Source organism: Centrocercus urophasianus, unplaced genomic scaffold (genome assembly GCF_019232065.1).
Source record: "Centrocercus urophasianus isolate 14NV4802_14NV808 unplaced genomic scaffold, USGS_Curo_1.0 seq_20, whole genome shotgun sequence".
NCBI classification, from domain to species: Eukaryota; Metazoa; Chordata; class Aves; order Galliformes; family Phasianidae; genus Centrocercus; species Centrocercus urophasianus.
This window is the reverse complement of record NW_024884756.1, coordinates 14,830,432-14,854,762: the sequence shown is the minus strand read 5'-3', so window position 1 is coordinate 14,854,762 and position 24,331 is coordinate 14,830,432. Positions and strand designations below refer to the sequence as shown.

The 24,331-nt window shown below is 37.6% G+C and overlaps 1 protein-coding gene across 1 annotated transcript in view; it reads right to left on the bottom strand.

The window, feature by feature from the left end:
- The window catches only part of LOC122162068 (titin-like), a 236,491-nt gene that overhangs the window by 96,288 nt on the left and 115,872 nt on the right, over nt 1-24,331 (bottom strand). Inside the window, exons 139-169 of the mRNA XM_042821962.1 lie at nt 23,657-23,734; nt 22,930-23,010; nt 22,511-22,594; nt 22,114-22,203; nt 21,266-21,298; nt 18,124-19,263; nt 17,937-18,020; nt 17,617-17,700; nt 16,725-16,808; nt 15,721-15,804; nt 15,354-15,464; nt 14,755-14,997; nt 14,460-14,558; nt 14,143-14,226; nt 13,453-13,536; nt 12,896-12,988; nt 12,233-12,307; nt 11,329-11,409; nt 9,775-9,879; nt 9,163-9,240; nt 8,725-8,778; nt 8,416-8,502; nt 4,541-4,591; nt 3,333-3,728; nt 2,877-3,152; nt 2,383-2,658; nt 2,094-2,233; nt 1,496-1,622; nt 1,144-1,407; nt 761-1,027; nt 374-637 (exon numbers count right to left, since the gene is read on the bottom strand). Coding sequence (XP_042677896.1) covers nt 374-637; nt 761-1,027; nt 1,144-1,407; nt 1,496-1,622; nt 2,094-2,233; nt 2,383-2,658; nt 2,877-3,152; nt 3,333-3,728; nt 4,541-4,591; nt 8,416-8,502; nt 8,725-8,778; nt 9,163-9,240; nt 9,775-9,879; nt 11,329-11,409; nt 12,233-12,307; nt 12,896-12,988; nt 13,453-13,536; nt 14,143-14,226; nt 14,460-14,558; nt 14,755-14,997; nt 15,354-15,464; nt 15,721-15,804; nt 16,725-16,808; nt 17,617-17,700; nt 17,937-18,020; nt 18,124-19,263; nt 21,266-21,298; nt 22,114-22,203; nt 22,511-22,594; nt 22,930-23,010; nt 23,657-23,734 — 5,097 coding nt within the window. The remainder of the gene's footprint in view (nt 1-373; nt 638-760; nt 1,028-1,143; nt 1,408-1,495; nt 1,623-2,093; nt 2,234-2,382; nt 2,659-2,876; nt 3,153-3,332; nt 3,729-4,540; nt 4,592-8,415; nt 8,503-8,724; nt 8,779-9,162; nt 9,241-9,774; nt 9,880-11,328; nt 11,410-12,232; nt 12,308-12,895; nt 12,989-13,452; nt 13,537-14,142; nt 14,227-14,459; nt 14,559-14,754; nt 14,998-15,353; nt 15,465-15,720; nt 15,805-16,724; nt 16,809-17,616; nt 17,701-17,936; nt 18,021-18,123; nt 19,264-21,265; nt 21,299-22,113; nt 22,204-22,510; nt 22,595-22,929; nt 23,011-23,656; nt 23,735-24,331) is intronic.

Here is a 24,331-nt window from a genome sequence, read left to right as displayed (position 1 = left end):
GCCCTTCTCTACAGAATTCAAATACTACTACTGATGTTACCTCTTTTTTAAAAATACAGTGTTGGGCTGTCTATAACATCTTTCTACAATATGTCTGAAAGTTTAGTTATTTTCAGCAAGAATATTTTTCTTCATAATTAAGTCAGATATGCTATATTTAATTAAGCTTTTTTTTTTTTTCCTGACTGTAAATGGACAGATGCAAAAATGAGAATCACTGTCTTTACAACAGCCATTTATATATATATTGTCTCTTCTTTATATACTTGGTAATTGTTAATTTATATATTTCAACTACATAACTATTAGCTTCTATCAACTTTGTTTTACAAAGGCTTCAGTACGCTCCCTTAGCCAAGGTATGATGACTTACGCTCAATGCCAATGTTACAGTTTGTCTTGTCCGTTTCACAGCTGCACTCATAAACACCCTTGTCACCCTCTGCAGCCTTCTTGATTGTTAGGATACGGCGCACGCCATCTGTTTTTATGGAAATTCTGCTTGAAGCAACTAGTTCTTCACCATCTTTGTACCATTTTACTGGGACATCTTTGCTAAGCTCACACTGCAGAGTAACATCATCTTTCTCCAGAGCACTGTAGTCTTGCAATCTCACAGTGAAGTATGGATCAGCCTCTATAAAAGGGATATTGAATACAAAACATTAAATTAGTGATACAAATGTATTATTTTGCCACTCTCTACATAAAAACATTGCTTGTAGTTATGATATAGTGTATTTTATATTTAAGGAATTACCTAAGACTTTGAGGTTTGCTTGTGTGTTCATGTCCTTGACTACAGCTTTGATTTCAGAGATATCATCAAGTGTTACTTCTCTCATTTCTAGTTTATGAACTTTTCCTTCTGAAGTAATAAAAACAGTTCTGCTTGTATGGAGTCTCTTATCATTTTTGTACCATTTCACTGGCATGTCTTCATGAGAAAGCTCAAACTGAAAGTGAGCTGTTTCTCCTTCTTTCACTGTTTGATCCTGTAGAGGTGAGATGAACTTCAGCCTCACACCTGTAGGGTGAAAATAAAGCACGCATAAGTATCAACAGAAAAAAAAAAGCTAATGTGATTCTATACATGCGTTATATATACATAATTTTGTAACATTTTGTTCATAAATTACTTGCCTTCAACAAACAGTCTTGCGGTGCTCTTCTTGCCTTCAACTTCAGCAGTGTATTCTCCTTCATCATCAAACTGAGAATCATTGATTACAAGAATATGTTTCTTTCCATCTGCAATGATGTCAAACTTTTCTCCAATCTTCAGTATATCAGTGCCTTTAGACCATATAACGTTGGCTTCTCTGGTAAGGACACATTCAAATCTTGCTTGGCGTTTCTCAGGGACAGTGACATCTTTTAGGGGAACAGCAAAGTCCAGTTCAATTTCTAGAAACAAAACAGAACACATTATTTGTATCCGTGCTCAGAACTTCTGAAAAGTTGATGTTGTGTTTCGTTTCACAGCGCATTGTACCTTTCACCGTCAGGATAGCTGTAGTAACTGCATTAAGTGCTTGGTAAAGGACTTCACCAGCTTGCTCTAACTTGACCTTGTGCAAAGTTAGGAAGCGTTTTCCTCCTTCAGCTTTGATTTCACATGTCTGCAGGGATGACAGACTTTAGTAAATATTATGCAAATGCATTACTTCCAGACATTTTAAATAAAGAAATTCCACTAACATTTGATAACTGTAGAGTCAGAAAGACTGGAATTATTTCTCAAAAAATTAACTTACTAAAAAATGACAATTAAAAAAATAAAGTGCATTTATTCAGCCTTCTACCCTTTTAAATATATTGTTCCCTGTGATGTACATAAATTATACCTATTATCATCTGAATAATATACCATTATCTTTTAAAAAAATAAGCAGTTCAAAAGATAGCCTTAAGGCATATAATCCTTACTTTGAGAACCACATTTTTTTGATCACCAAAATGTTTAGTCTTTCTACATTCTGGACTGAGTAAGAGTGGCATGTCTGCAAAAATTTTATCATAAAAACTTAAGTGAACCTGCTCATAGTGTTTAATTTTAAGTAAGCTATGTTGTTATATTCAAGGATGCTTACAGGTGAAGGTCGCAGGATTTCACCTTTCAGCTTCCATTCACCAGGAATATCTTCTTCCGATATTTCTGTATCGAAGTTTGCTGTTTCTTTCTCGTAAACTGTAACATCCTCTAATGGCTTGAGAAGTTCAACTTCACGTTCTAGAATGCACAAATTAGCAGATATGTAATTAAGTCAAGTTTTGATAAAGCTTTACAAGAACTCAAACTACCATTTTAATTTTTGTTTAGAGATTTTGGAATTTTTAACATATAAGGTGATTAAACACTGAAAATAAGAAAATCCTTACCACCAAGAGTCAGTTTAGCTGGGTATCTGCGACCTTCAATTTCTACTGAATATTCTCCAATATCAGCAGGGCCAGCATTCTTAATTTTCAGGAAAATTTTGTTTCCTTCTTTCAAGATTTCTGTCTTGTCAGTTGGTTCAGCAGGAATTTCCTCATCGCCTTTAAACCATTTAATGTTTGGTGTATCCTTGACAATGTCACAGGTAAAAGTAGCTGTTCCTTTTGGCTTTACGTGCTGGTCTCTTATAGGTTTTACTAGCCAGTCTCTTATCACTTCTGCATTACAAGAAGTTGCACAGAAATATAGGTTATAAGACTTTTAAAATAAATAGATGAATCATAAACAGAAGAAAGAGGACTTAGAGATTTTATATTACAGCAAGCATTTAATAGCTGCAGAAGTGCTACCTATAAGTCTATATTGCAATGCTATGGGTGAAATACTGATTTTAAAAGAGCCATAGAGAAAAGAGAAGATTATTTTGATTGCTTACCTACTACCTTAACACAAGATGAGCATGAGAGCTCAGTATCTTCCACGGTAACAGTGTAGGTGCCAGCATCAGAATCATCTGAATCAGTGATGGTGAGGGAATGTGACAAACCAATAATACCCAGAGCAAATTTCCCAGGCTTGTCTTTGATGATTTTCCCATCCCTTCTCCAGACCACACTTCTTTCTTTATTAAGCTCACAGGTCAAGTACAGTGGCTGGCCTTTAATCACAGTGACTTCTTCTTCAAGTGTTTTCACAAATCGTACCGGGAGTTCTGAGGGAAACACATTATTTTGATTTCTCTCATTTGTATGGCATGATGAAGAATACCTTACGTGCTAAATCAAACTTTGTAGTTATTGATGAAAACTAAAATATGTATTTATCACTGTAAATTCATAAGCTTTAGTAGGAGTTAGCCTTTAAATTACTGACAGATCTGAAGTGGGATTACCTTCAACAATGAGTTTGGCAGTAGAGGTCTTCTCTTTGTTCCCTAGTCGTAGTACACAAGTATATTCACCAGCATCTGACAGCTGGACATCAATGATATGCAGTTTCCTATCTTTGCCATCAGCAATAAACTTGTGCTTTGGGCTCTCTCGGATGTTACTTCCATCTTTCATCCAGCTGGTAATTGCAGTGGATGGTGATATAAGGACTTCAAAGATTGCAGAAGACCCAACAGATTCTGCTTCTTTCAGCACTATATCTTTCATCTCCTTGACAAACTTCAGTGGCACAGCCTTGAGTTGATAAGTGAATGGAGGCTCTTCAGGAGGTTTTTCACCACCGCTACCTGGCCTGAGTTTCCTCCTTTCTGCATCTGCTGGTGAAGGTGTCTTCTTGGCTGTAATTCAGAATCAGAAACAAATTATTTGTTTTATTCTACTTTTCTTATAAGTTTTCTGCAATTCCAAACTGGAACTGGTTTCTGATCCACTTGCTTCAATCATGCATTGTATAATATTGCAGAACCCTATGGACTTAATGGAATTTCAATAGAGCCAGTAACTAGTGTTAAATTTTTGAATTAATATTAGATGAACTGAAAAAAGTGTGACTGTACTAGTTACAAGATCACGAAATCTCATCTATTCAAACCAAAACATGGAATAACAGAATCATGCATTTATCTATAGAATTTGAAGGCAGATATTTTGAGATAAATTGGGCGTAAACTTCAGAATAATCTGATTTGTAGAGAATCAAAGGTGTTTAAGTAGCTCTTCCTCCATCTCCTCTTTGCTTCCAACAGACTAGTTGTGCCCTGAAAGTAGAGGCATAGCCTTGCTCGCTTGATATAGCTTTGTTGGAAGGCTGTATAATCTCTAACTACATTCATACAATAGTCAAGTTTGGTTCTGTCTAATGTTCTGGTAACGTCCAGCTATTGAGAAAAGCATGCAGGTTAACTGATATTATCAATGGCTGAATCAACAAAAATTTTAAAGACATTTTCATTGAAAGTATGCCTATTAACTACTGTTGCTCAGGCAAAAACAACAGATCTTCCAACACACTATAAACAATCTTTGCTGGGTAGTCTAATTTAGAAGATTGCTGAATAGTGATATTTTTTTTTGCTCAAAGCATTATTTATAATTTGAGTTCAGGATTGTAAAACAATAGCAATCATAGCCATTTAGTAATCATTCTTACCTTTGACTGGGCTGATACCCTTTGGAGTTTCTTCTTTTGTTGGCTTGGCCTCTGAAGAAGAACAGCAATATTATTAGGAATGGAGTTAAATAAACATGCATATTAAATTAAGATAATTTTATTTTACAAAAAATGTTTTCTCTTCCCTTTGTTATGAACACATGGAAGGGAAATATATAGACATATATATTTATATAGCTTATCCTGTCTATATCTGAATGAAAGCTAAGTATCTTTGAGAATGGGAAAGATATATTCAGCACTGGAGACCAAAAGGCAGCTTAGGAGCTCCGAATGCCTCAATTTATTGTCCTGTAAAATTCTGCCATTTCCTAACACTTCACTTGCAATTAGGATCTTGATCAGTACCAAATTGTCAATCAAAACAGTTGAAGTACCTGTTACAAATTATGTGTTATTTGAGAAAAAGCACACACACTTACTAAATGGAGACAACAAAAATAGGTTGTATAAATTAAATACATTTCAGGACAATGCGATATTCTCACAACTGAGGGATGTTCCATAAGTTGTCCAATTTGTGATGACCCATCTACAACTTCTGAAAACATTTGCCACACTATGCTGCTTCTTATCATGATTTGTGAAACAAAATGTAGTGTATACTTGTAATGTCAGAATGATATGAATGAAATGCAGGATAGATTTTATTGCAGTAGATGGAAAAATGAACGCTAGAAAAAATGTGCAAGTATTTTTGAGAAGACAATGGCACGCAACATGATTTATACAGTCTTACAAAAGCGTGATGTTCAGACAGTGAACATAAACAGCACAGAGATACGTACATACAAGTAAGACAAACATGTAAAGAGTGGCTGAATGCCAATAGAGTGGATGGAAATGTGAATGGTGTTAACGAACAAACACTGCAATGGCAAATGGTACTTTCTCTTGAAGCAAATAGTACAAGCACTTTGTGGAAGAATTTGGCAGTAGTCTTCCTCACCTCGCTTTGCATGAGGCTTAACAGGAACATCCAGAACTTGATGTGATTCACCAGATGCATCCAAATTCCTGTCACCACTCAAAAGGCTACTGACCTGCTCAGTCACATGAGCAGGTTCTGATTTCCAGTACTCCTTCCCTCCTTCCACTTTCTTGGGAGTGATTATCTTACCTATGCTGGAGGAGTAAGTGATTTCTCTGCTTTCAGGGATTCCTTTACCTGATGTCATTCTGCCTGGAAGCATTTCCTTCTCTTTTCCCTTAGTAACAGATGTGCTTTTTCCAAAGTCATTTTCAGATGCTGTTTTTTCATCTGATATACCTTCTATCTCTTGAAGCGCTCCTCCAGTAAGCTTCACTTCTTCTACAGTCAGAGGAGCTTTCTTTTCTTCAGTTTTAATTTTGCTGCTTTTGACATCCAGAGCTTTTTCACTTTCATATGGAGTGGTATGAAGCTTTTGAAATAGTTTTTTATCTTGATTCCTTGGTGGCTGAATAGGAACTTTCTTTGCTGACTCATTTCTGTTAGCTATTTCATCTCCAACTCCCTTTTCATGTTCTCCTATGGAAACTTCTCTTTCCATTCCTTCACCTATAATCTCTGTATCAAATTCTTGTTTTCCCATGGGCAGCTCTTCAGGGGCATTTGATTGTCTAAATTTGTCTTTTTTTAATGGGCTGCTGAAAATAGTTTTGTCTTTCTTCTCTGATATAATCCTTCTGCCTGGTTTTTTATCACTTAGTAGTGCTTTCTCAGTCAACAGTGATTCTAAACCCTCCTCATAATGAAGTTCAATGGGTTCTTCCTCTGCAGAATATTTTTCTCCTGTTTTCATGTCCACTACTTGCGGATAACGAACATACTGTTCAAAGTCTCTGTGAGCTTTTACTCTAGAGACTACATTTTCTTCATTGAGGTGTTCTAGGTCTTCTTTCAGTGCTGGTTCAGTAGTCTCATCAGACAGTTCTAAGGGATGTAGATTCAATGATGTAAAGTCCCTTTTCTCATCTTTCTCATGATCTTGAACAATTTCCATTTTCTTTGCTTCTTTATTAAGAGTCTTATACATAGGAATTTCAGCTACTGTCGTACCAGATTTCTTCACCTGTTGAGCATTCTTCTGCATACCACGGTCCTTCACGGATTCTCCAGGGGTAATTTCTGATTTCTCTAGAGTAAATTCTCCTCTCTTTTCTTCACCGGTAAGCAGAGGATTACCAGATATTTCTGCTTGTGTGACAGTCTTCACAAATGAGGTTTTATCCTTAATGGGAGGTTCCTCATGTTGCAAACTTATGTTCGATTTTCTCTCTGTTCTTACAAATCTCTTCTTGTCTCTGGGATCAAAAGGACCTCTGGGTATAAGACTAGGTACATAAGTTGATTCGTTTTCCCCTCCTTTTTCATATGCAGGAATCTCTCTTTCCTGAAGAAGCCTGGACTTGTCAGAGACTCTCTCTATATCACCTTCCTCATGAACAGCCAGTTTAGCTTCATCCCTCTTTTCTTCTCTGCAAACAGTTTCCTCATGTTCAGACGATATACAGATCAATTGCAATTCCTCATCAACTAGTAGTGGTTCATTCTTTTCGTAAGTAACATGACCCATTGCAACTTCTTTTGTCTCACCTGTAGGGGTAGGAGTCCTTGAAATTAAATGAGTCATTTCTAGCTCCTCTCCTTCAGGAGGCAGCACAAAATATTTAAGAATTACTTGCTCCTGCTCACATCGTTCTGATTTTAATAATCCACCAGCAGTTTCCAGCAAAGTTTTTAACTCAAATGGCTCTACCATCTGAACGTCCAGAACTGTCTCTTTAGGACTTAGTCTCTCTTTTATATGTGCATGTTTCTCAACTGATATCTTCTTTAACACATTTGACTCAGTCTTGTCTTCTTCCACTGGAGGCATTTTACCTTTATGCTTTAGTAAAGATGGTGCATCAGGTTTTTCTGCAGCTACAAAGATTTCACAGGTAATTTAGAGAGTTAAAATCCAAACGAATAAGCATCAAGAACAACACATTTTAAGACAAAATTTCCAGCTATACCTGAAATAAAGTGAACATAGAACAATTTTTCTTCGCACAACAGACTATACAACAAAACACAAAACGAAACAAAAAAAGATAAGAATGATACATAAAAACAGCACAGATGGCAAAATGTCACGGTACAGAGCATCATCCCAGTAGTTTACCAGTCCATATTCAATCCAGATTGAAAGCAGCAGAAAGTAATGGTTCAAGGACAATGGTTTAGGACCCCGTTACCTACATAAAATGGATAGCAGTGCCACTATGTCATCTAATCAAAGGCTGACCAGCATCTACATCAGATCTACCGATGGACCTCAGACTTAGAATGCTTTGAGGAGGAGAACAAATGATTTGTTCATAGTGGGGTAGGACTTAGAGCCCCAAGCATATCATATTAAGCTATCAATACGCTGGTTCTTCAACACTGCTGCCACTTTCCCTTGGGATTTCAATAACAAAGTATTGTTATTGAAAGCAGAAGATCAAATAATGCAGGAATTATTTAGAAATGAGTGTAATCATCCATTTACAACACAGAAGATTCAAGATGCAGTTCACAAGACATACATCAGAACATAAACAACATGAATAAACAGAATACACAAACTTCGTAGTAGGAAAAAAATCCAAGCATACATTTCACAATCCAGAAATAATAGTACAGATTCATCTCAGTGGAATTCCACAGAGATAAGCTTCACATCAGGTGGCAATATCAAGGATATCAGGATCCTGGAACAGGATCTAAAATTACCTGGTAATGAATGAGTTACACGATTGTACAGCTGTTAATTGTCTTTATCTTTCACGTATTTAGGTATCTATAGAGAAAAACCCTATAAGTAGCATAGAACTATCATAAATACCTGCTTTCTTTCCAACAACAGGAGTTGTCACTGGTGCAGTAGTAACAGCTGGTGCTGGTTCTGCTGCTGGTTTTGGAGATTTTAAAGCTGTAGGAAAAAAAAAAAATTATAAAGGAGTTCTCATTTATTTATCTCAATGAATACTTTGGTTTTAAGCATGATATTCACCAAGATGCTCTGCAGAGTGTATGTCTTTATAGTACTATAGCTGACATGTATTTTTAATGTCATTTCAAGGAAAAAAAAACTGTAAATGAAAAAGTTGTACAAGTAAGGTTGCACTGGTATTCATGGCTAAAGAAGTCTTACCTATGGCAGGTTTAGGTTCAGGCCCAGGAACTGAGATAGCTGCCTGCTTAGGTTCTAGTATTTGAAACACAACAATTACAAACAGGTTAATTTACATAATTTCTAATCTCATTGGACATAAAATTTCCAAGCAACAATACAGACAGAGTTAATGGAGGACAGACCTAACTGTTTTCAACAAATTTTGCCAGCAAGCAAGAAATTTACTGGAGACGAGCTCTTTAAAAGCAAGATAAAATAGAAAAAAAAAAGAAATTTTTCAAGCACTGAAGAATCAAAGACAAAAAGAAATCCTGAAGAATGCAAAGTAGTTAACACATATATAATTGTCATGGACAGAAGGGATGGCAACAGTGCATTCATTTAATTCAGTGCGAAATGCAGCAATTAATAAAATTTAGTTGCTGCAATAAAGAAAATAGCATCACACATATGTACCTTTTGGTGGTTCAGGAACATGTTTCTCCTCCTTTTTAATGACAGGTATCTCAGTTTTCTTCTTGGGAACTTCTGAGACTTTAAAACATTATTTTGTAAGATATACTGCAACACCTTGGATCTCTAAATACCTCCCTCTCCAATATAATTAAAAGTCTTCACCCTTTTCAAACTTAAAACCTAATGTCTCAAACTGCTGAAGAACATGTATTTTTAAGGCTAGGATTTGAATAAATTAGAAGCAGTAAAATGGACAAAAGGACACATATTTGCAAGACCTTGACTGAAAGAATATTTGGATTAACCATTTCACTGCAATTTTTTAAATCAGTTTTACAGTATACTTGTAAATTTCTCTTCTACACTTAGATTGACAAGTCAGATTACACACTGTAGAATTCAGATCCCAATGTGCATGCCAAATTTGGTGGTGCTTCCCAGCAAAGCTCTGATTCACAGAATTACATTTATGAAGCTCATCTATTCAAATCTGAATTTTAAAACTGAGAGAATTTTGGAACTCTGAGTTGCAGAGAATATTTTTTAATTTTTTTGTTGTTTTTCTTTTCCACAAAAGTTTTCTACCAGATAGATTTGAATGTAAGCTAGTACCTTCAGGTTTCTTAATTTTTTCTACTGGTGTAGGTACTGGTTTAACTTCAGGTTTAGGTTCTTTCTCTGGTTTAGGTTCTTCCTCTTCTGGTTTCTTTCTAAGAACTTTAAAAGAAAAGTAATTTCAGTTTTTAAAGCACAGGTAAACAAATGAATAAGATAGATAGTGAGCAAGACAGAAGCCTAAACATATACAATCAATGAAGAAATAGGCATATGAAATACACAGTAAAATACTATTCTGAAAGCATTTTAAAAGTAATCTAGAGCAAAAAGATGTTTTAAGATCACTCTCTTTGAGTAGAAAGATGTTAACTGTCTATGACAGAACACGATTTCTTATCATAGAGCTTTCATGGAAAAGATATTATGGGTAGGTATTTCAGGAGAATAATGGAAGATAAAATATATTTTAAAATAATATTATCTATTTACACAGTATTCATCAAGCATGTTAGTTAACAACAGCTTTTCATGTCAAGCTATTTTTAATCTACAAATATCCAGTATGAAATTCAAAATGTCCTACTAGATTAAATAACATCACCACAGTTTCCTAGTGCTTTCTTAAAACATTTTAGGAACTGTTCTTAATGTATCTTTGCATTTGTGGTGAGTGAATATTGGATTAATTCTATGAGAGTTTAGTTAGCAGATAAATGTCCATATACAACATTTGAACGACGTCTGTCAGTCTCGTATTTTCTTCTGAGAGAAAAATTTCATCTATTACAATTTAAAGATCAATTACCACATAATTATGCATTAATAACTTCAGTTATAGGTGATTTTCAGGGACAAAATGAAGGATTCTGGATTAAATATCTACTGACTTCCATCAGAGAAGAAAACAATAATTTTCAATTGTTGTATTTGGAGAGCTCTAGTTTATATCTTGTCTGGATTACATTTTAGTTATTTTTGTCCTGTCAGATATGCATTTTGACTATCTAACGAGATTCATGTGAAAAGTTGAACATCTGTGGAATTGGATTGTCTAAAATTTGAAGGGCACAAATGATCATTCAGTATTTCAAAGAGCCTGGGTATTACTACTTCTTTTTTAAGCTTTGAGCACAAAGTAATCTGAAAGGCTCAAGATTTTGCAGGAAAGGAGAATGATATCCAATAGTGCCACTGGATCCTGAGAGCAGTGCAGTAATTCCAAGAAAACCATAAAAGAGAATGTCACGTGTGATTTTTAATAAAATCTACAGTATCACAGGAAAATATATAGGCGTCCATGAACTGAAGACACTGAAAAATTGAGTTTTTGTATAGGTTTTATAGACAATAGAAAACAGAAGAGAGTTACAACAGTGAACCAGATTTTCAGCATTCTACTCTGTTTGCAGCACAGATCCTTTGGACTTAACTAATTTTTGGCATGCCCTTGCTTTATCTCTTCAATTATAAACTCTTTCCATGATAAACACCCATCAGGTAGTACACTACTCATGTAATTTTCCACACCACATAAAGCGACATTACTTAGGAGAACACACTGAACAATGTTAGTATTCCAGGGTTTTATGCCACTATAAGTTACTGTACCTCTTTTCAAAACAACTTCTTCTTTCGGTGGAGGGGTAACTTCAGGAATTATTCTACGAGGTTTCTTTACAAGTCCAGGAACTTAGAAAAATATTATTCCAGATTTTATTATAGGTTCATACCAGTAGGAAGAGCTAATTAACAATTAACAACTTCAAACACACAAATAAAGTGCTGGTACACTACTGAACATTCAAAGCAAATAATTGCTGAGATTGAAGTCAGCATTTTCAATCAACCTCCCATTACCATTTGTTCAGTGGTCTTAAAGGCCTATCCACAAGAGTAAATTTTCATGCAAAATAACAAAAGTGAAGTATGAACTCAGAAAACTAGAAGAGTTATGTATTCAAAGAGAGTTATCATATTTACGTTTTAACTCTTTCATTACCTTCACCTGTACTATGATATTCATAGTTTAATCTCTAAGAAGCATTAAGATATTTCTATGGTGTTGCTTAGAACACTAGTACATTTGAAGAATGCAAAGCAGTACTTGTAAAGTGTCTTGCTCAATTTATCTTTCATAAGCCAATTCTGGAAGTGTCTTTTCACGAAATAAAGTTACATGTCAGACAAACAGCAAGTATGGATGCACAATGCTATATACACTTAAACAGTGTATTATTATTTCTCTGTAAGCAGAGAACTGGAATAAACACAAATGACAAAAACTTTCTTACTCTTCCGTTATTATCTTTTTTACATCTCATAAATTGTAAAATGGGAATTTAATGAGGACATGGACTATATCTATTCAAGACTAGAGTCTATTCTTGAAGTACAGTCTAATAAAGGCACCACTTGATATTTCTGAGCAAATTAAAGAAGAATATACTGAAAGGTGTAAGTCTTGGTTCAAAAGATGCCTCAGAGAATAAAGATATTTTTATTAGGTAGGTACCTTTAGCAGGTGGGGGTTCCAATTGTGGAGCCTCAACAGGTTTTGCTGTCACAACTTTCTTCTTTGCTTCAGGAGCTTTAAAGAAAATTATTTGAATTTTATCATATATATAACCTGATTCCAAAAAGAAGTTTCTCAAAAATACATATAGCTGGTTAATACAAGTGACACTGTAGAAAGACAAGGGCTACAAAGGTAAGATTCTGGTTGATTAGCTATTTAGAAGAAGTCGGGTGAAATGAAGCAGAGTTGATTTGAAACCAATGTTTACAAAGCAGAATCAGCAAATAACGGGTGAGGATTCTTGTCTTTTGTAAGAACACGTTAAAAGTAGAAGAATTATGTTAAGCATAAACAAACGTGTTAACTTTCTAAAGATACTCATAAATACATTCATTTATTCCAGAACTATTGAAAAGAATGCATGCAAACTGACTTATCATAATAATAGTAAAATATAGTAAGTAAAAAAATATTATTTACCCACAATACGCTGAAAATTCATAAAGATTTAGCATTAGCAAAATGCCTTATTAGAGTAATAATAGAGAAGAAAGATCCAGTGACACGTTCTAAAACACGCTTTTTAAGATTCACCAGTGTAATTAAAGAGGATTACATGTCTGAATCTCCACTGTTAATGGTGGCTTCAAATGCTTATACCTTTAAGTAGTTCTTTTGCCAGTTTAATGTCTTCTACTGGTGCAGGAACTGCTGGCTTTCGCTTTTCAGGAATTTTCTTTTCAGGTTCTGGTGCTTTAAATAACATTAGGTATATTTAGAATAAACATACTACCACAGTAGATACGTGAAGAGTGCGAACATAAAGATGATAATTTTCCATTTCCAAGGAAGTTAATGAAAAAAATCTCTTTGATCAAATGGGAGCAAGAGTTTTAGGCGATTGTTCTGTAGCTTACACAAAACACAGACATTCAAGCTCACTTAAAAAAACTTGTTAATAACATGAGGACAAAGATGGGAAAGCAAATATTAAGAAGAATCCAGTTGACAGGAAACAAAGTGAAAGCACTTAAAATATTTTGCATATTATACTTAGAAGAATTAAGAGATCTGAACTTGTTTGCAACATGTAAGAGGGAAAGAAATACATGGAGACTAACAGCACACAGGTATATTTGTGAAGAACAACAGAGCAAGAAAATCTGTGCAGTAATGGATGAGGAAACTGTCAGATAGCCTCTAGGTAATCTATATACCTTCAACTGGTAAAGCTTCTTCTACTTCTGTTACTGAAATTTCTTCTGTTTCTTCAGCTTCACTTTCCTTTTCAATTTCATATTCTTTAAAGAACATTGATAACTGGTGTAAGTTTCCAATGATAAGATCATTGCAGACACCAATAAAAAGAAGGCTACTCCAATACACACAGACAAATAAATGTTAGGATACATAATCACTCAGCATCAGGTCATGCCGCTAATTTTGCAGTTAATGCATTCTTTGAGAAAAATGCTTTATCTGCAAGTGTAATTCAGGATTGGATGGAGATAGTATTTTTTATGCGTACAATATAAACGAAATAAATTTTGGATGAGTATTTATAACTGGAGAAAATAAAAGCTTGAACGTTCTTAGTTAATTTAAGATTACAGCAATAGAAATACTAGGTCTTAAGAAATGTGAATTTAGTGAGAATTGATTATTGCCTAAAATTGAATGATAAAAGATACTCTTAAGAATACCCAACGTAGGACTATGTGAAAATATTTACAGTAATATTTAGCTCTCTCCTATGGAACTGTAATAGAAGAGACAAAAACATAAATTGGTATGATCTAAAATGTGAAGTGAACAAAATACAAGAACTAGAATAGGGAAAAAAGAAGAATTTTTTTTTTTTAAAGCATACATTTGGAATAACAGTTAAATTGTCTTCACAATAATACCTTCACTTGGTAGAGGTTCAGGTACTTTAGGAAGAGCAACAGGTACTTCCTCCCCTGAGGCAACTTTCTTGGGGACCTCAAGCACTTCAAAAAATATTAATACATTTTATTTACATGCAAATAAATGTGTGAATGAAACATAAAAAGAAAATGACAACTACCACAAAGAAAATAACAGCGAGTAACAGTGTCCACAACAACAAAAGAATGTGTTCTGAACAGGAAGTAAACAAGACACATTGTATAGACACAGTTATAAACAAAGGAATGAGAAACAGAAAAGACATTCTAAGAAAGTGCCTTCAAGACATATATACCTTTGGTTGGAGGAGGCTCTGGTTTTTTGAATTCTGGCTTTTTAGGTGTCTCAAGAATCACTTTCTCCTCTAGGACAGTTCTTGCTGTCACTTCTGGTGCTTTAAAGATATTTAATTTTCATATTTGTGAATATTGAAACATACAAAAGCACAATGCAGAAAAGCGCCAACGACTAAGAGAAACAGACTAAGAATATGAAGAATAAAATTTTCAGGGACACTGCATACACAAATACATAAGCACTGTGCATATCACTGAAAATACTGAAACTGTTCACGACACCGATCTATATACCTTTCAATGGAGGAACCTCAGGTTTTTTAAGAACAGGTACAGGTTCTGGTTTCTTGGGCAGAGCCACAGGCTCTGGTTTCTTGGGCACAGGCACAGGCTTCTTGGGCACCACCTCAGGCTTCTTGGTCACTGCCTCAGGCTTCCTAGGCACTGGCACAGGCTTCTTGATCACCGCTTCAGGCTTCTTGGGAACAACCACTGGAACCTCTTCTTTTGGCTCCTCCTCCTCAACCACCTCAGGCACTTTAAAGATATTAGTTTCTTTTACTTGACAGGGACAAAGAGCAGCAGACAGCCCAATGGTGAGCAGCAAAGCAGAAAACCAAGCCCTTGGCATGCTACAGGCAGTCTTCTTCAACCATCCACGCTTCCTCCAGGTGGACTGCTTGCGGCAAAGTGACTAAGAGGGCTCATGGCAGGGCGCATGGCCCCAGACCAGCACCACCCCCTGCCATAGGCCCAAACGGGCATGTACAAACACAAGGTGGCTACAAGCAGCTCACATCCCTCCCCACGGAAGGCAGAGGGTAGAAGTGCAGTCAGCACTGCACCAGCCCTGCAGAGAGCAGGACAGACACTTCCAGGACACCATGGTATACCTTCAGCTGGAGCAGCTTCTGGCTCTTCAGGCTCTGCCACTGGTTCTGCCTCTTCCGGTGCTTCTTCTTCCTCTTCCTCTTCCAGGACCTCTGCCTCCGGCATCACAGGCACTTCAAAGATATTAGTGGGGTTCATTTTACAGTGATGAAAAGACTGGGCAGACAGGAACAAACACCAGGGCAATGCAGACGCTAAACACCACAAAAGCGAGACCAAAACCTCAGACGCTGCTGCACAGTTTACCCAACATTCACAACTTCAAGAGTCTCAGATTTAAAACAAAGACAGGCCAAGAGAGAGCAGGACAACGCTCAAGAGAAGCAGATTAAGTATCTTCTCTGTCAAGTTATCCACCAAGTCAGGTACCTCTGGCTGCTGGAGGCTCAGGTGCTTTGGCAGTGACCACAGGTACTTTTTCTTCTCGAGCAGCCTTCCTGGGCACTTCAGGCGCTTTAAAGATATTAGTAACCATCAGTTTGACATACTATACAGGACGACAAACAATGAAACCTAAACCAAAGGTACGCGCAAGAAAATAAACAAGCTGGCCTCCTGGTATGAATCCCATCCTTTTCTCACTCTCTCACACAAGCACACACAGACGCAGAACATCTGTAGTTAGGTTATGTTTATGTTACGCAAGGGCAAAGTGTGAGTGAGGATACTCCTCTGCATACCCTGCAGCGTTCCTTATCCACAAAGAGAAACTGCCACTTTCAGCTCTGTTAGCTCCTTGGGAACAGCCTCAGCCCATCTCTTATCTACAGTCATAGGCGGTGTAGGAACGCAAATCCCCCTGTTATTCCTTCATCTCTCTTTCTCTCCTTCTGCATTTCCAGTCCTTGTTTACACTTTTCACTCTACTGGTTCATTTCACTCTCACTATCTTATTTCTTCTTTCTGTCCTCTCCTCATTGCAGCAACTCCCACACTTGGATTTTATAAATCATTCCTCCACTGCATTCTCTCAAAGTATCTAATTATTCTTTCAGCACTTACTAAGACATCACTTCTTCCGACTCACACTGTATGTGCATTTCTGAATAAAAACAGGCTTTTCATTTTGAAAGACTTGTGCTTACGATACACGGTCACTGAGACAGTCACTGAGTCATGAAGACCTTTTGCTGTCTCAATTTAAGACGATAAAGTTTGGTGCTATTCTGATAATGCTACGCCCTTAAAAATCGAAACTTTTCTGCCTGGTGATTCAGAATTTGAAAATGTAACAATAAATTCAAAATATCCCTTGGGTTGTGTGTAGAAGTACCAGGTAACTGAGTTCCCAATTCGCACACAGTGGCAGTACTGAAAAACATCAGGTAATCAGCAGCAAGATTCTGCTTGATAATGTTCATGGCAACATGTACCTTGGGCTGGTGCTGGTTCTGGCTTTTTTGGCACAGCTGCTGGCATGGGCTCTTCCAGAGCGGCTTTCTTGGGCACCTTGGGCACTTTAAAGATATTAGTATATTCTAGTTTAGTGGGTTGTACAGACCTAGACAAGACTAACAGACAATCAGTAACATTCATGCACAGTCTTCCCTGAGAAACTGTTGTGTCTACAGTTGGTTGACAATGATGTTTTGCATCAAGCCTGTGGAATGTGCAGGGTGTCAAATATGTCACGCAGGAGGTGGGAATTCTTTGTTTAGCTTCAGTTTTTGAGAGAGGGTGGGAAGCCTACACTGTCTTCGCAAGAGCTGATCAAGGTCCAATGTACGGCGTCCAACTGTACTTCAATGTCTTTAGCATGTTACTCATGATTTTTTTTTATGTGGTAACTTTTGGCTGTCTGCATCATCTTTTTACTTGATGCTTCTTACATTTGTGCATTTTTGTATTCATTAAAAATATTTTTATGCCTTTCATTCCATCACTGTGAAATGGTACTTCACATGAGGATTCTGTGTTTTGAGGGAATCAAAACACAATGACAGAAAAAACATATTTCTCTGGCCTTTGCTTGGGAATTTGTGAAAAAAATGAAATGGAATAGCATTGCATTAATTTATAGTGTATGCAGATTTTTACTATTACTTAAATAATTTTTGAGTATTTCACCTGGAAAAATCTCTTTTCCTGAATATTCTGAGGAAATACATTTGAACTATTTTCATTGTGGTTCACATTTTGTACATGACTCCAACGTGGTAGATACCAGATTATGACAGTAAAAGATCAATTTAAAATGAGATTTCCAAGTAACTCAGAAATTAAGAAACCCACCATAATAATGATGGGGTTCACCATTGCATATACCTTTAGCAAGTGGAGTTCCTGGTTTTTTAGGTACAGAAGTTGGCACTTTCTCTGTTGGGACAGCCCTCTCACGCATCTCAGGCACTTGAAAGATATTAGTTCATTTTACATTTACAATACATCTAAATATAAATACACAGACTGAAACACAGAGGATGAGAAATGTTCTTAAGAAGCAATCTGTCACACACTCATGCTCAGTGCAATTTGTTGTGGCAAGTGCCATTTAAAATCTCACATTAAAAAGGACAGAACAAAAGAGGTTAAAACAGTGCGTAAGAGAAGATTATGTGTATTTACGTATTCATGACTGTATGTACCTCTGGCTGATGGAAGTTCTGATTCTTCCAGAACAGCTACAGGAACTTTCTCTTCTGGGACAGCCTTCTGAGGCATTACTGGTTCTTTAAAGATATTAGTATATATTAGTTATGCGTTTATAAGCTCTAATATGAGCACTGAATCATACTATACTCAAGAAAAAGACTTCCTATTCATAAGATATACCTTTCGGTCGTGGAGCAGCTTGTTTTTTATGTACAGCAACAATCTCTGACTTTTTGACCAGCTTGGCTAGTGGTGGTTCTTCAGGTTCCAAAGTAGGTTCTATTTCCTCAAATGCCACTTCAGGCTTTGGCTTTTGAATTGTTGTAAAATGCTTTAGTTTCTGGGCTGCCAAAAGAGGTTCTGGTTCCTCAGGCACTGTGACAGGTGCTTGCTCATGGTGTGCCACAACCATCTTTGATTTTTGGGAATCTGCAGCAAACTCTGTTTCTTCAAGTGTTACAATAAGTTCTGTTTTTTGGGGTGCCACCAAAGGTTTGGTTTTGGGGGACACAACATGCTCTGTTTTTTGGCGTGTTGCAACTGTCTCTAACTTATCAAGTGCTGCAGTGAGCTCAGGTTTCTCAGGGGCCATGAATGGCTCTGGTTTTTGGGGTTCAGCAACACGTTTTTGTTTTGATGGCACCACGCCACGCTTTTGCTTTTGAGGTGCCACATCAGGCTTGGGTTCCTCAGGTACCACAGCAAACTCTGGTTTCCTAGGCACCAAGAAACGCTCTGTTTTATGGGCTGCCACAGCTGGCTTTGTTTCCTCAAATGTAACAAGTTCTGTTTTCTGTTGTAGCAAAACAGTCTCAGACTCCTCTGCTGCCACAAAAATATCTGCTTTTTGGGCTGCCACAGCTGGCTTTGTTTCCTCAGATGTAACAAGTTCTATTTTTTGTTGTACCAAAACAGTCTCAGACTCCTCCGCTGCCACAAAAAGTTTTGCTTTTTGAGCTGCCACAGCTGGCTTTGTTTCCTCAGGTGCCACAACAAGTTCTGTTTTCTGTTGTAGGAAAACAGTCTCAGACTCTTCTGCTGCCACTAAAAGCTCTGCTTTTTGGGCTGCCACAGCTGTCTGTGCTTCCTCAGATGCCACAACAAGTTCTGTTTTTTGTTGTACCAAAACAGTCTCAGATTCTTCTGCTACCCCGAACAGCTCTGATTTTTGGGGTGCCACAAAAGGCCCTGTAACCTCAGGCAACATATCAGGCTCTGCTTTTTGCACTACTCGCACAGGTTCTAGTTCTTGAGGTGCCACAAACGGCTTTGTTTTGGGGGGTCTTGCAATGGCCTTTGTTTTTTGAGAAACAGCAACAGAATCACAGAATCACAGAATCACAGAATCACCCGGGTTGGAAGGGACCTCAAGGATCATGTAGTTCCAACCCCCCTGCCTAGCAGGGCCACCAAACACACACATTCAGATCAGGTTGCCCAGGACCCTGTCCAACCTGGCCTTAAACACATCCAAGGACGGGGCATCCACAACCTCCCTGGGCAGCCCGTTCCAGGGCCTAACCACTCTCCTTGTATAGAACTTCCCCCTAACATCCAACCTAAATCTTCCCTCCTTCAACTTCGATCCATTTCCCCTAGTCCTGCTGTTGTCAGCCCTTTTGAAGAGTTTACTCCCCTCCTGGGTGTAGGTTCCCTTCAGGTATTGATAGGCTGCAATGAGGTCACCCCGCAGCCTTCTCTTCTCCAGGCTGAACAAGCCCAACTCCCTCAGCCTGTCCTCATAGGGGAGGTGCTCCAGCCCCCTGATCATCTTAGTCGCCCTCCTCTGGACCCTTTCCAAAATCTCAATGTCTTTCTTGTACTGAGGGCTCCACACCTGGACACAGTACTCCAGATGGGGCCTCACAAGAGCCGAGTAGAGAGGGACGATCACCTCCCTGTCCCTGCTGACCACCCCTCTCCTGATGGAGCCCAGGATCCCATTTGCCTTTCGAGCTGCCAGAGCGCACTGCTGGCTCATGTTCAGTCTCTCGTCCATCAGGACCCCCAGGTCCTTCTCTGCCGAGCTGCTCTCAACGACCACTCCTCCCAGCCTGTACGGGTGCCTGGGGTTCTTCCGGCCCAAATGCAAAACCTTGCACTTTGCCGTGTTGAACCTCATTAGGTTCACCCGAGCCCAGCCCTCCAGCCTGTCGAGGTCCCTCTGAATGGCATCCCTTCCTTCCACCGTATCAACCGCACCATTCAGCTTGGTGTCGTCAGCAAACTTGCTGAGGGTGCACTCAATTCCCTCATCGATGTCATTAATAAAGATGTTAAAGAGCACCGGTCCCAAGACAGACCCTTGGGGGACACCACTTGTTACCGGCCTCCACCTGGACATAGAGCCATTGACCACCACCCTCTGTCTGCGGCCTTTCAACCAGTTTCTTACCCATCGGGTCGTCCACCCATCAAATCCACTTCCCTCCAATTTGGAGATGAGGATGTGGTGGGGGACCATGCCAAAGGCCTTGCTCAGGTCCAGGTAAATGACATCAGTCGCCTTCCCTTCGTCCACCAATGCCGTCACTCCATGATAGAAGGCCACAAGATGAGTTAGGCATGACCTTCCTTTGGTGAAGCCGTGCTGGCTGTCTCGGATCACATGCTCATTCTTTATGTGATCGAGCATGTTGTCCAGGAGGATCCGTTCCATGATCTTCCCAGGCACGGAGGTGAGACTCACCGGCCTGTAGTTCCCCGGGTCCTCCCTGCTCCCCTTCTTGTATATGGGAGTGACGTGACCCTTCCTCCAGTCATCCGGGACCTCACCTGACAGCCACGACTTCTCAAATATGATGGAGAGCGGCTCGGCAACCACCTCAGCCAGCTCCTTCAGGACCCTGGGATGCAAGCCATCCGGCCCCATAGACTTGAATTCATTCAATCTAAGGAGGCACTCTCGGACTTGCTCTGCCCTTACAGTGGGGAGGGATTTACCTCCTTGGTCCCCACATAGAGGTTTGGGGATGCAGGGTTCAGGGACGTGAAAAAGACTAGAATCCTGGCCACCAGTGAATACCGAGGTGAAGAACTCATTCAGCACCTCAGCTTTCTCTTCATCTGTTGAAGCCAGTTCTCCTTTTAAATTTACCAAAGTAGGTACGCCCGTTTTGGCCTGTCTCTTCTGGCCAATGTACCTGTAGAAGGTTTTCTTATTGTTTTTCACGTCCCTTGCCAAGTTCAGTTCTGCCTGCGCCTTGGCTTCCCTGATCCCACGTCTGCAAGTCTGGACGGCATTCCTGTATTCTTCCCAGGTGACACAGCCTTGTTTCCAGAGCTTGTACACCCCTTTCTTCGCCCTCAGTTCTCTCAGCAGGTACTTTCTTGTCTGGGACAGTTGTCTTGGTCACTTCATATATATAAAAGATATTAGTTCTAAGTTTAATGATTGCTCAAACACATAACTTCAAGTAAATCAAAATACATAAAAGCACAATTGTAATGAAAACATTAAAAAATTGTCAAGCATTTATGTTAGTTTTAATGATAAATATAACACAGTTTTTTTTGCTTTTCAAATACATCCACACACACACACTTCATGTCACCATATGTGGAGGTATATATGAACAGATAGTGTAATTTACACTATAAGTAAAAAATCACAGTATTTATAAACTAAGTGTGCAGGACAAAAGATATTAGTAGTACTGCATGTATTATTATTAAAAGATATTAATAATAGAAATTGAAGCTCAAGAATTGAGTGATGGCATATTGCTTTTCTTGGTAGACCTTCTGGTATTTCAAGAACATTGACATGGTCTGCTGTTAGCTGCTAGAATGGATACTTTTCTTCTGCTGCTACCACTTCAAAGAGGGGGGTTGGACTCGATGATCTCTGGAGGTCCCTTCCAACCCCTACAATTCTGTGATTCTGTGATATTAGTTATCGCTGTTTTTATTAACCAAAGTAGGTAGTGAGTAGTACAGTAGGAATAATCCAAAATAGTAAGATGATTTTGAGCAAAGAAGACAAGTAATTCACACATTCAAAATGTGTCACTATTCTTCTAAACGATCCACCTATGCATGTTTCACAAACATATCCAGATACATAGAACAAACACAATTTGAAATCTCAGAATCAGAAGGCTTGGTAAATTAGTTTAAAGAAAAGGGGAAAAATACTGCTTTTATTGTTCTACTAATGTTGAGACTTACCTTTCTCTGGTAGAGGTTCTGGTTTTTCAGGTACAGCCACAGGTTCTGGTAATTTCTTCTCTGGAACAATCTTCTTTGGCACCTCAGGTTCTTTAAAAATATGTATTTGCTTACTTTCAGAAATTTTAAGAATTGTAATTTAATATAGCTCAAAGGATAACATTATCAGAAAAAAAAACCAACCCTCTTATAAACAGTCTATGTGTTTTTAATATTCTTTAATGTGCTCCAGTAATAGCCACTGTTACTGAGAGTTATTCATAAGGGAAGAAGACAACACAAACTATAACACTTATGCATGTAAGAATATAGCAAAGGATAACACAGACTTTAAAAGATAGTATTCAGATAAACTAATTAAAATTTATGTGCAATTTTATTAGTACTGAACATGTACCTTTAGGTGGTGGAGGTTCTGGTTTCTTAGGAACTTCAACATGTACTTTTTCTTCTGGAACCACTTTCTTGGGTACCTCAGGCACTTAAAAGAAAGTAGTTTATGTTATTCGTAAGAAATTTAAACAGTTCCTTAGCACTTTGGACGTGACAAAAATAAAACTTGTGGACATCAAAAACAACAGTGGCTTTTGTTATGAGCATCATTTATTTTTCTTTGGCTATAGAAAATTTTCTGAGGCAATTTTTTTTTGCTTAACAAAAAGGTTAACTTCTATGCTTCTCTGTCTCTCACATATAAAAACTACAACTTAATCAACAAAAAATATTGACTATTTATAATTACAGAAAATAAATTTACTAAAATCACATTCTAGACAACAAAGGGTATTTCTTTAATTCATCATGTACAGCAGTTACCTTTAGTTGGTGGAGGTTCTGGTTTCTTTGGTACTTTAACTGAAATCTCTTCTCGGACCACTTTCTTTGGTACCTCAGGCACTTGAAAAATATTAATAACTTTTTCTATGAGAATTTCATAAACAGCATTAAAGCACAATAGCATAACTGTACTAGGGAGTTCACCAATTATCAAGATATATAGATACTTTTCTCACAATAAAAATCTAAACATTTGTTCACTTAAGCTTAAACAAAAGAAGAAAATCCCACAAAGGTCTTGGGTATTGTCTTCTACAATGTTAAAACAATAAAGGGTGATATTTCCCATTCTGTTATTTTGTTTCATAATGGCAAATATCTTTAGCTGGTGGTACTTCCATTTTTTTAGGCTCCACAACTGGTATTTTCTTTTCTGCAACTTGGGCACTTCTGGCACCTTAAAATTAATACTAATGCTAATATTAATATCTGAATAAATTTGAATGTCATTAAATGGAAAAAAGACAGAAGCAAAAGGACACCAAGGAGCATCAAGCACACATAATATCCTTTACCAAAGAGACCTTTTGCTCTCAATCTTGATTGGGATACATTTGAACATATCAAGGGGAAAAGAGTCTGTTCCCCAAAATTAAATATATAAGCTCACATTTTATGAAGTAAAAAATACAGATAAATAGTATCAAAAAGATCTTATCAGTGAAAGGAAAAAAATTATTTTCATGTATTTATTAATGTCAGGTACCTTTAGCTGGTGGTACTTCTGGCTTTTTAGGCTCAGCAACTTTGATTTTCTCTTCTATTTTCTTGGGCACTTCAGGCTCTTTAAGGAAAGAGATGATTTACAGATATTTTATAGAATTTCACAGCTATGTTCAAAATTTTTAAGTAAAACCACAAATTAGGAAAAGCCTTAATGGAATCACATTTTTACTAAAACAAGGTTAGTACTCAGTGTCCCTGTAAAGTCTGAGGTAGCATTTCAGAGCCTTTAGAAGCTTTAGTCAAGTGGAGATTGGGGATGTGGCAGACTTAAATGCATTCTTCTGCATAAAATAACTTTTCCACTTAAGTCAACAGCATCTCTAATCTCTGACTAAGGCTGCCACTGTCCAGTCTGCTTTCTTTGTCATATTCTATGTCATGTTCTATGCATGATAATTTTGTCTCTGTGTCAATATAGATTTCTCCCTTGTGTTAGATATCTGTATCACTCTGTACTTTGATGTTCTTAAACATTCTTCTGGAGCTAATTATTATTTTTTTTCTTTTTTACTGTTAGTCAACAGTATGTCAGATTACAGAAGCACTGCTTTCCCTTAAAGATTTCTGCCACGGTATTCAAGAATCAGTCTCATAACTGCCCAATTATATGAGCATTCTAAATTCACTAGTACACTAATCACACTCCAAAGAAGAG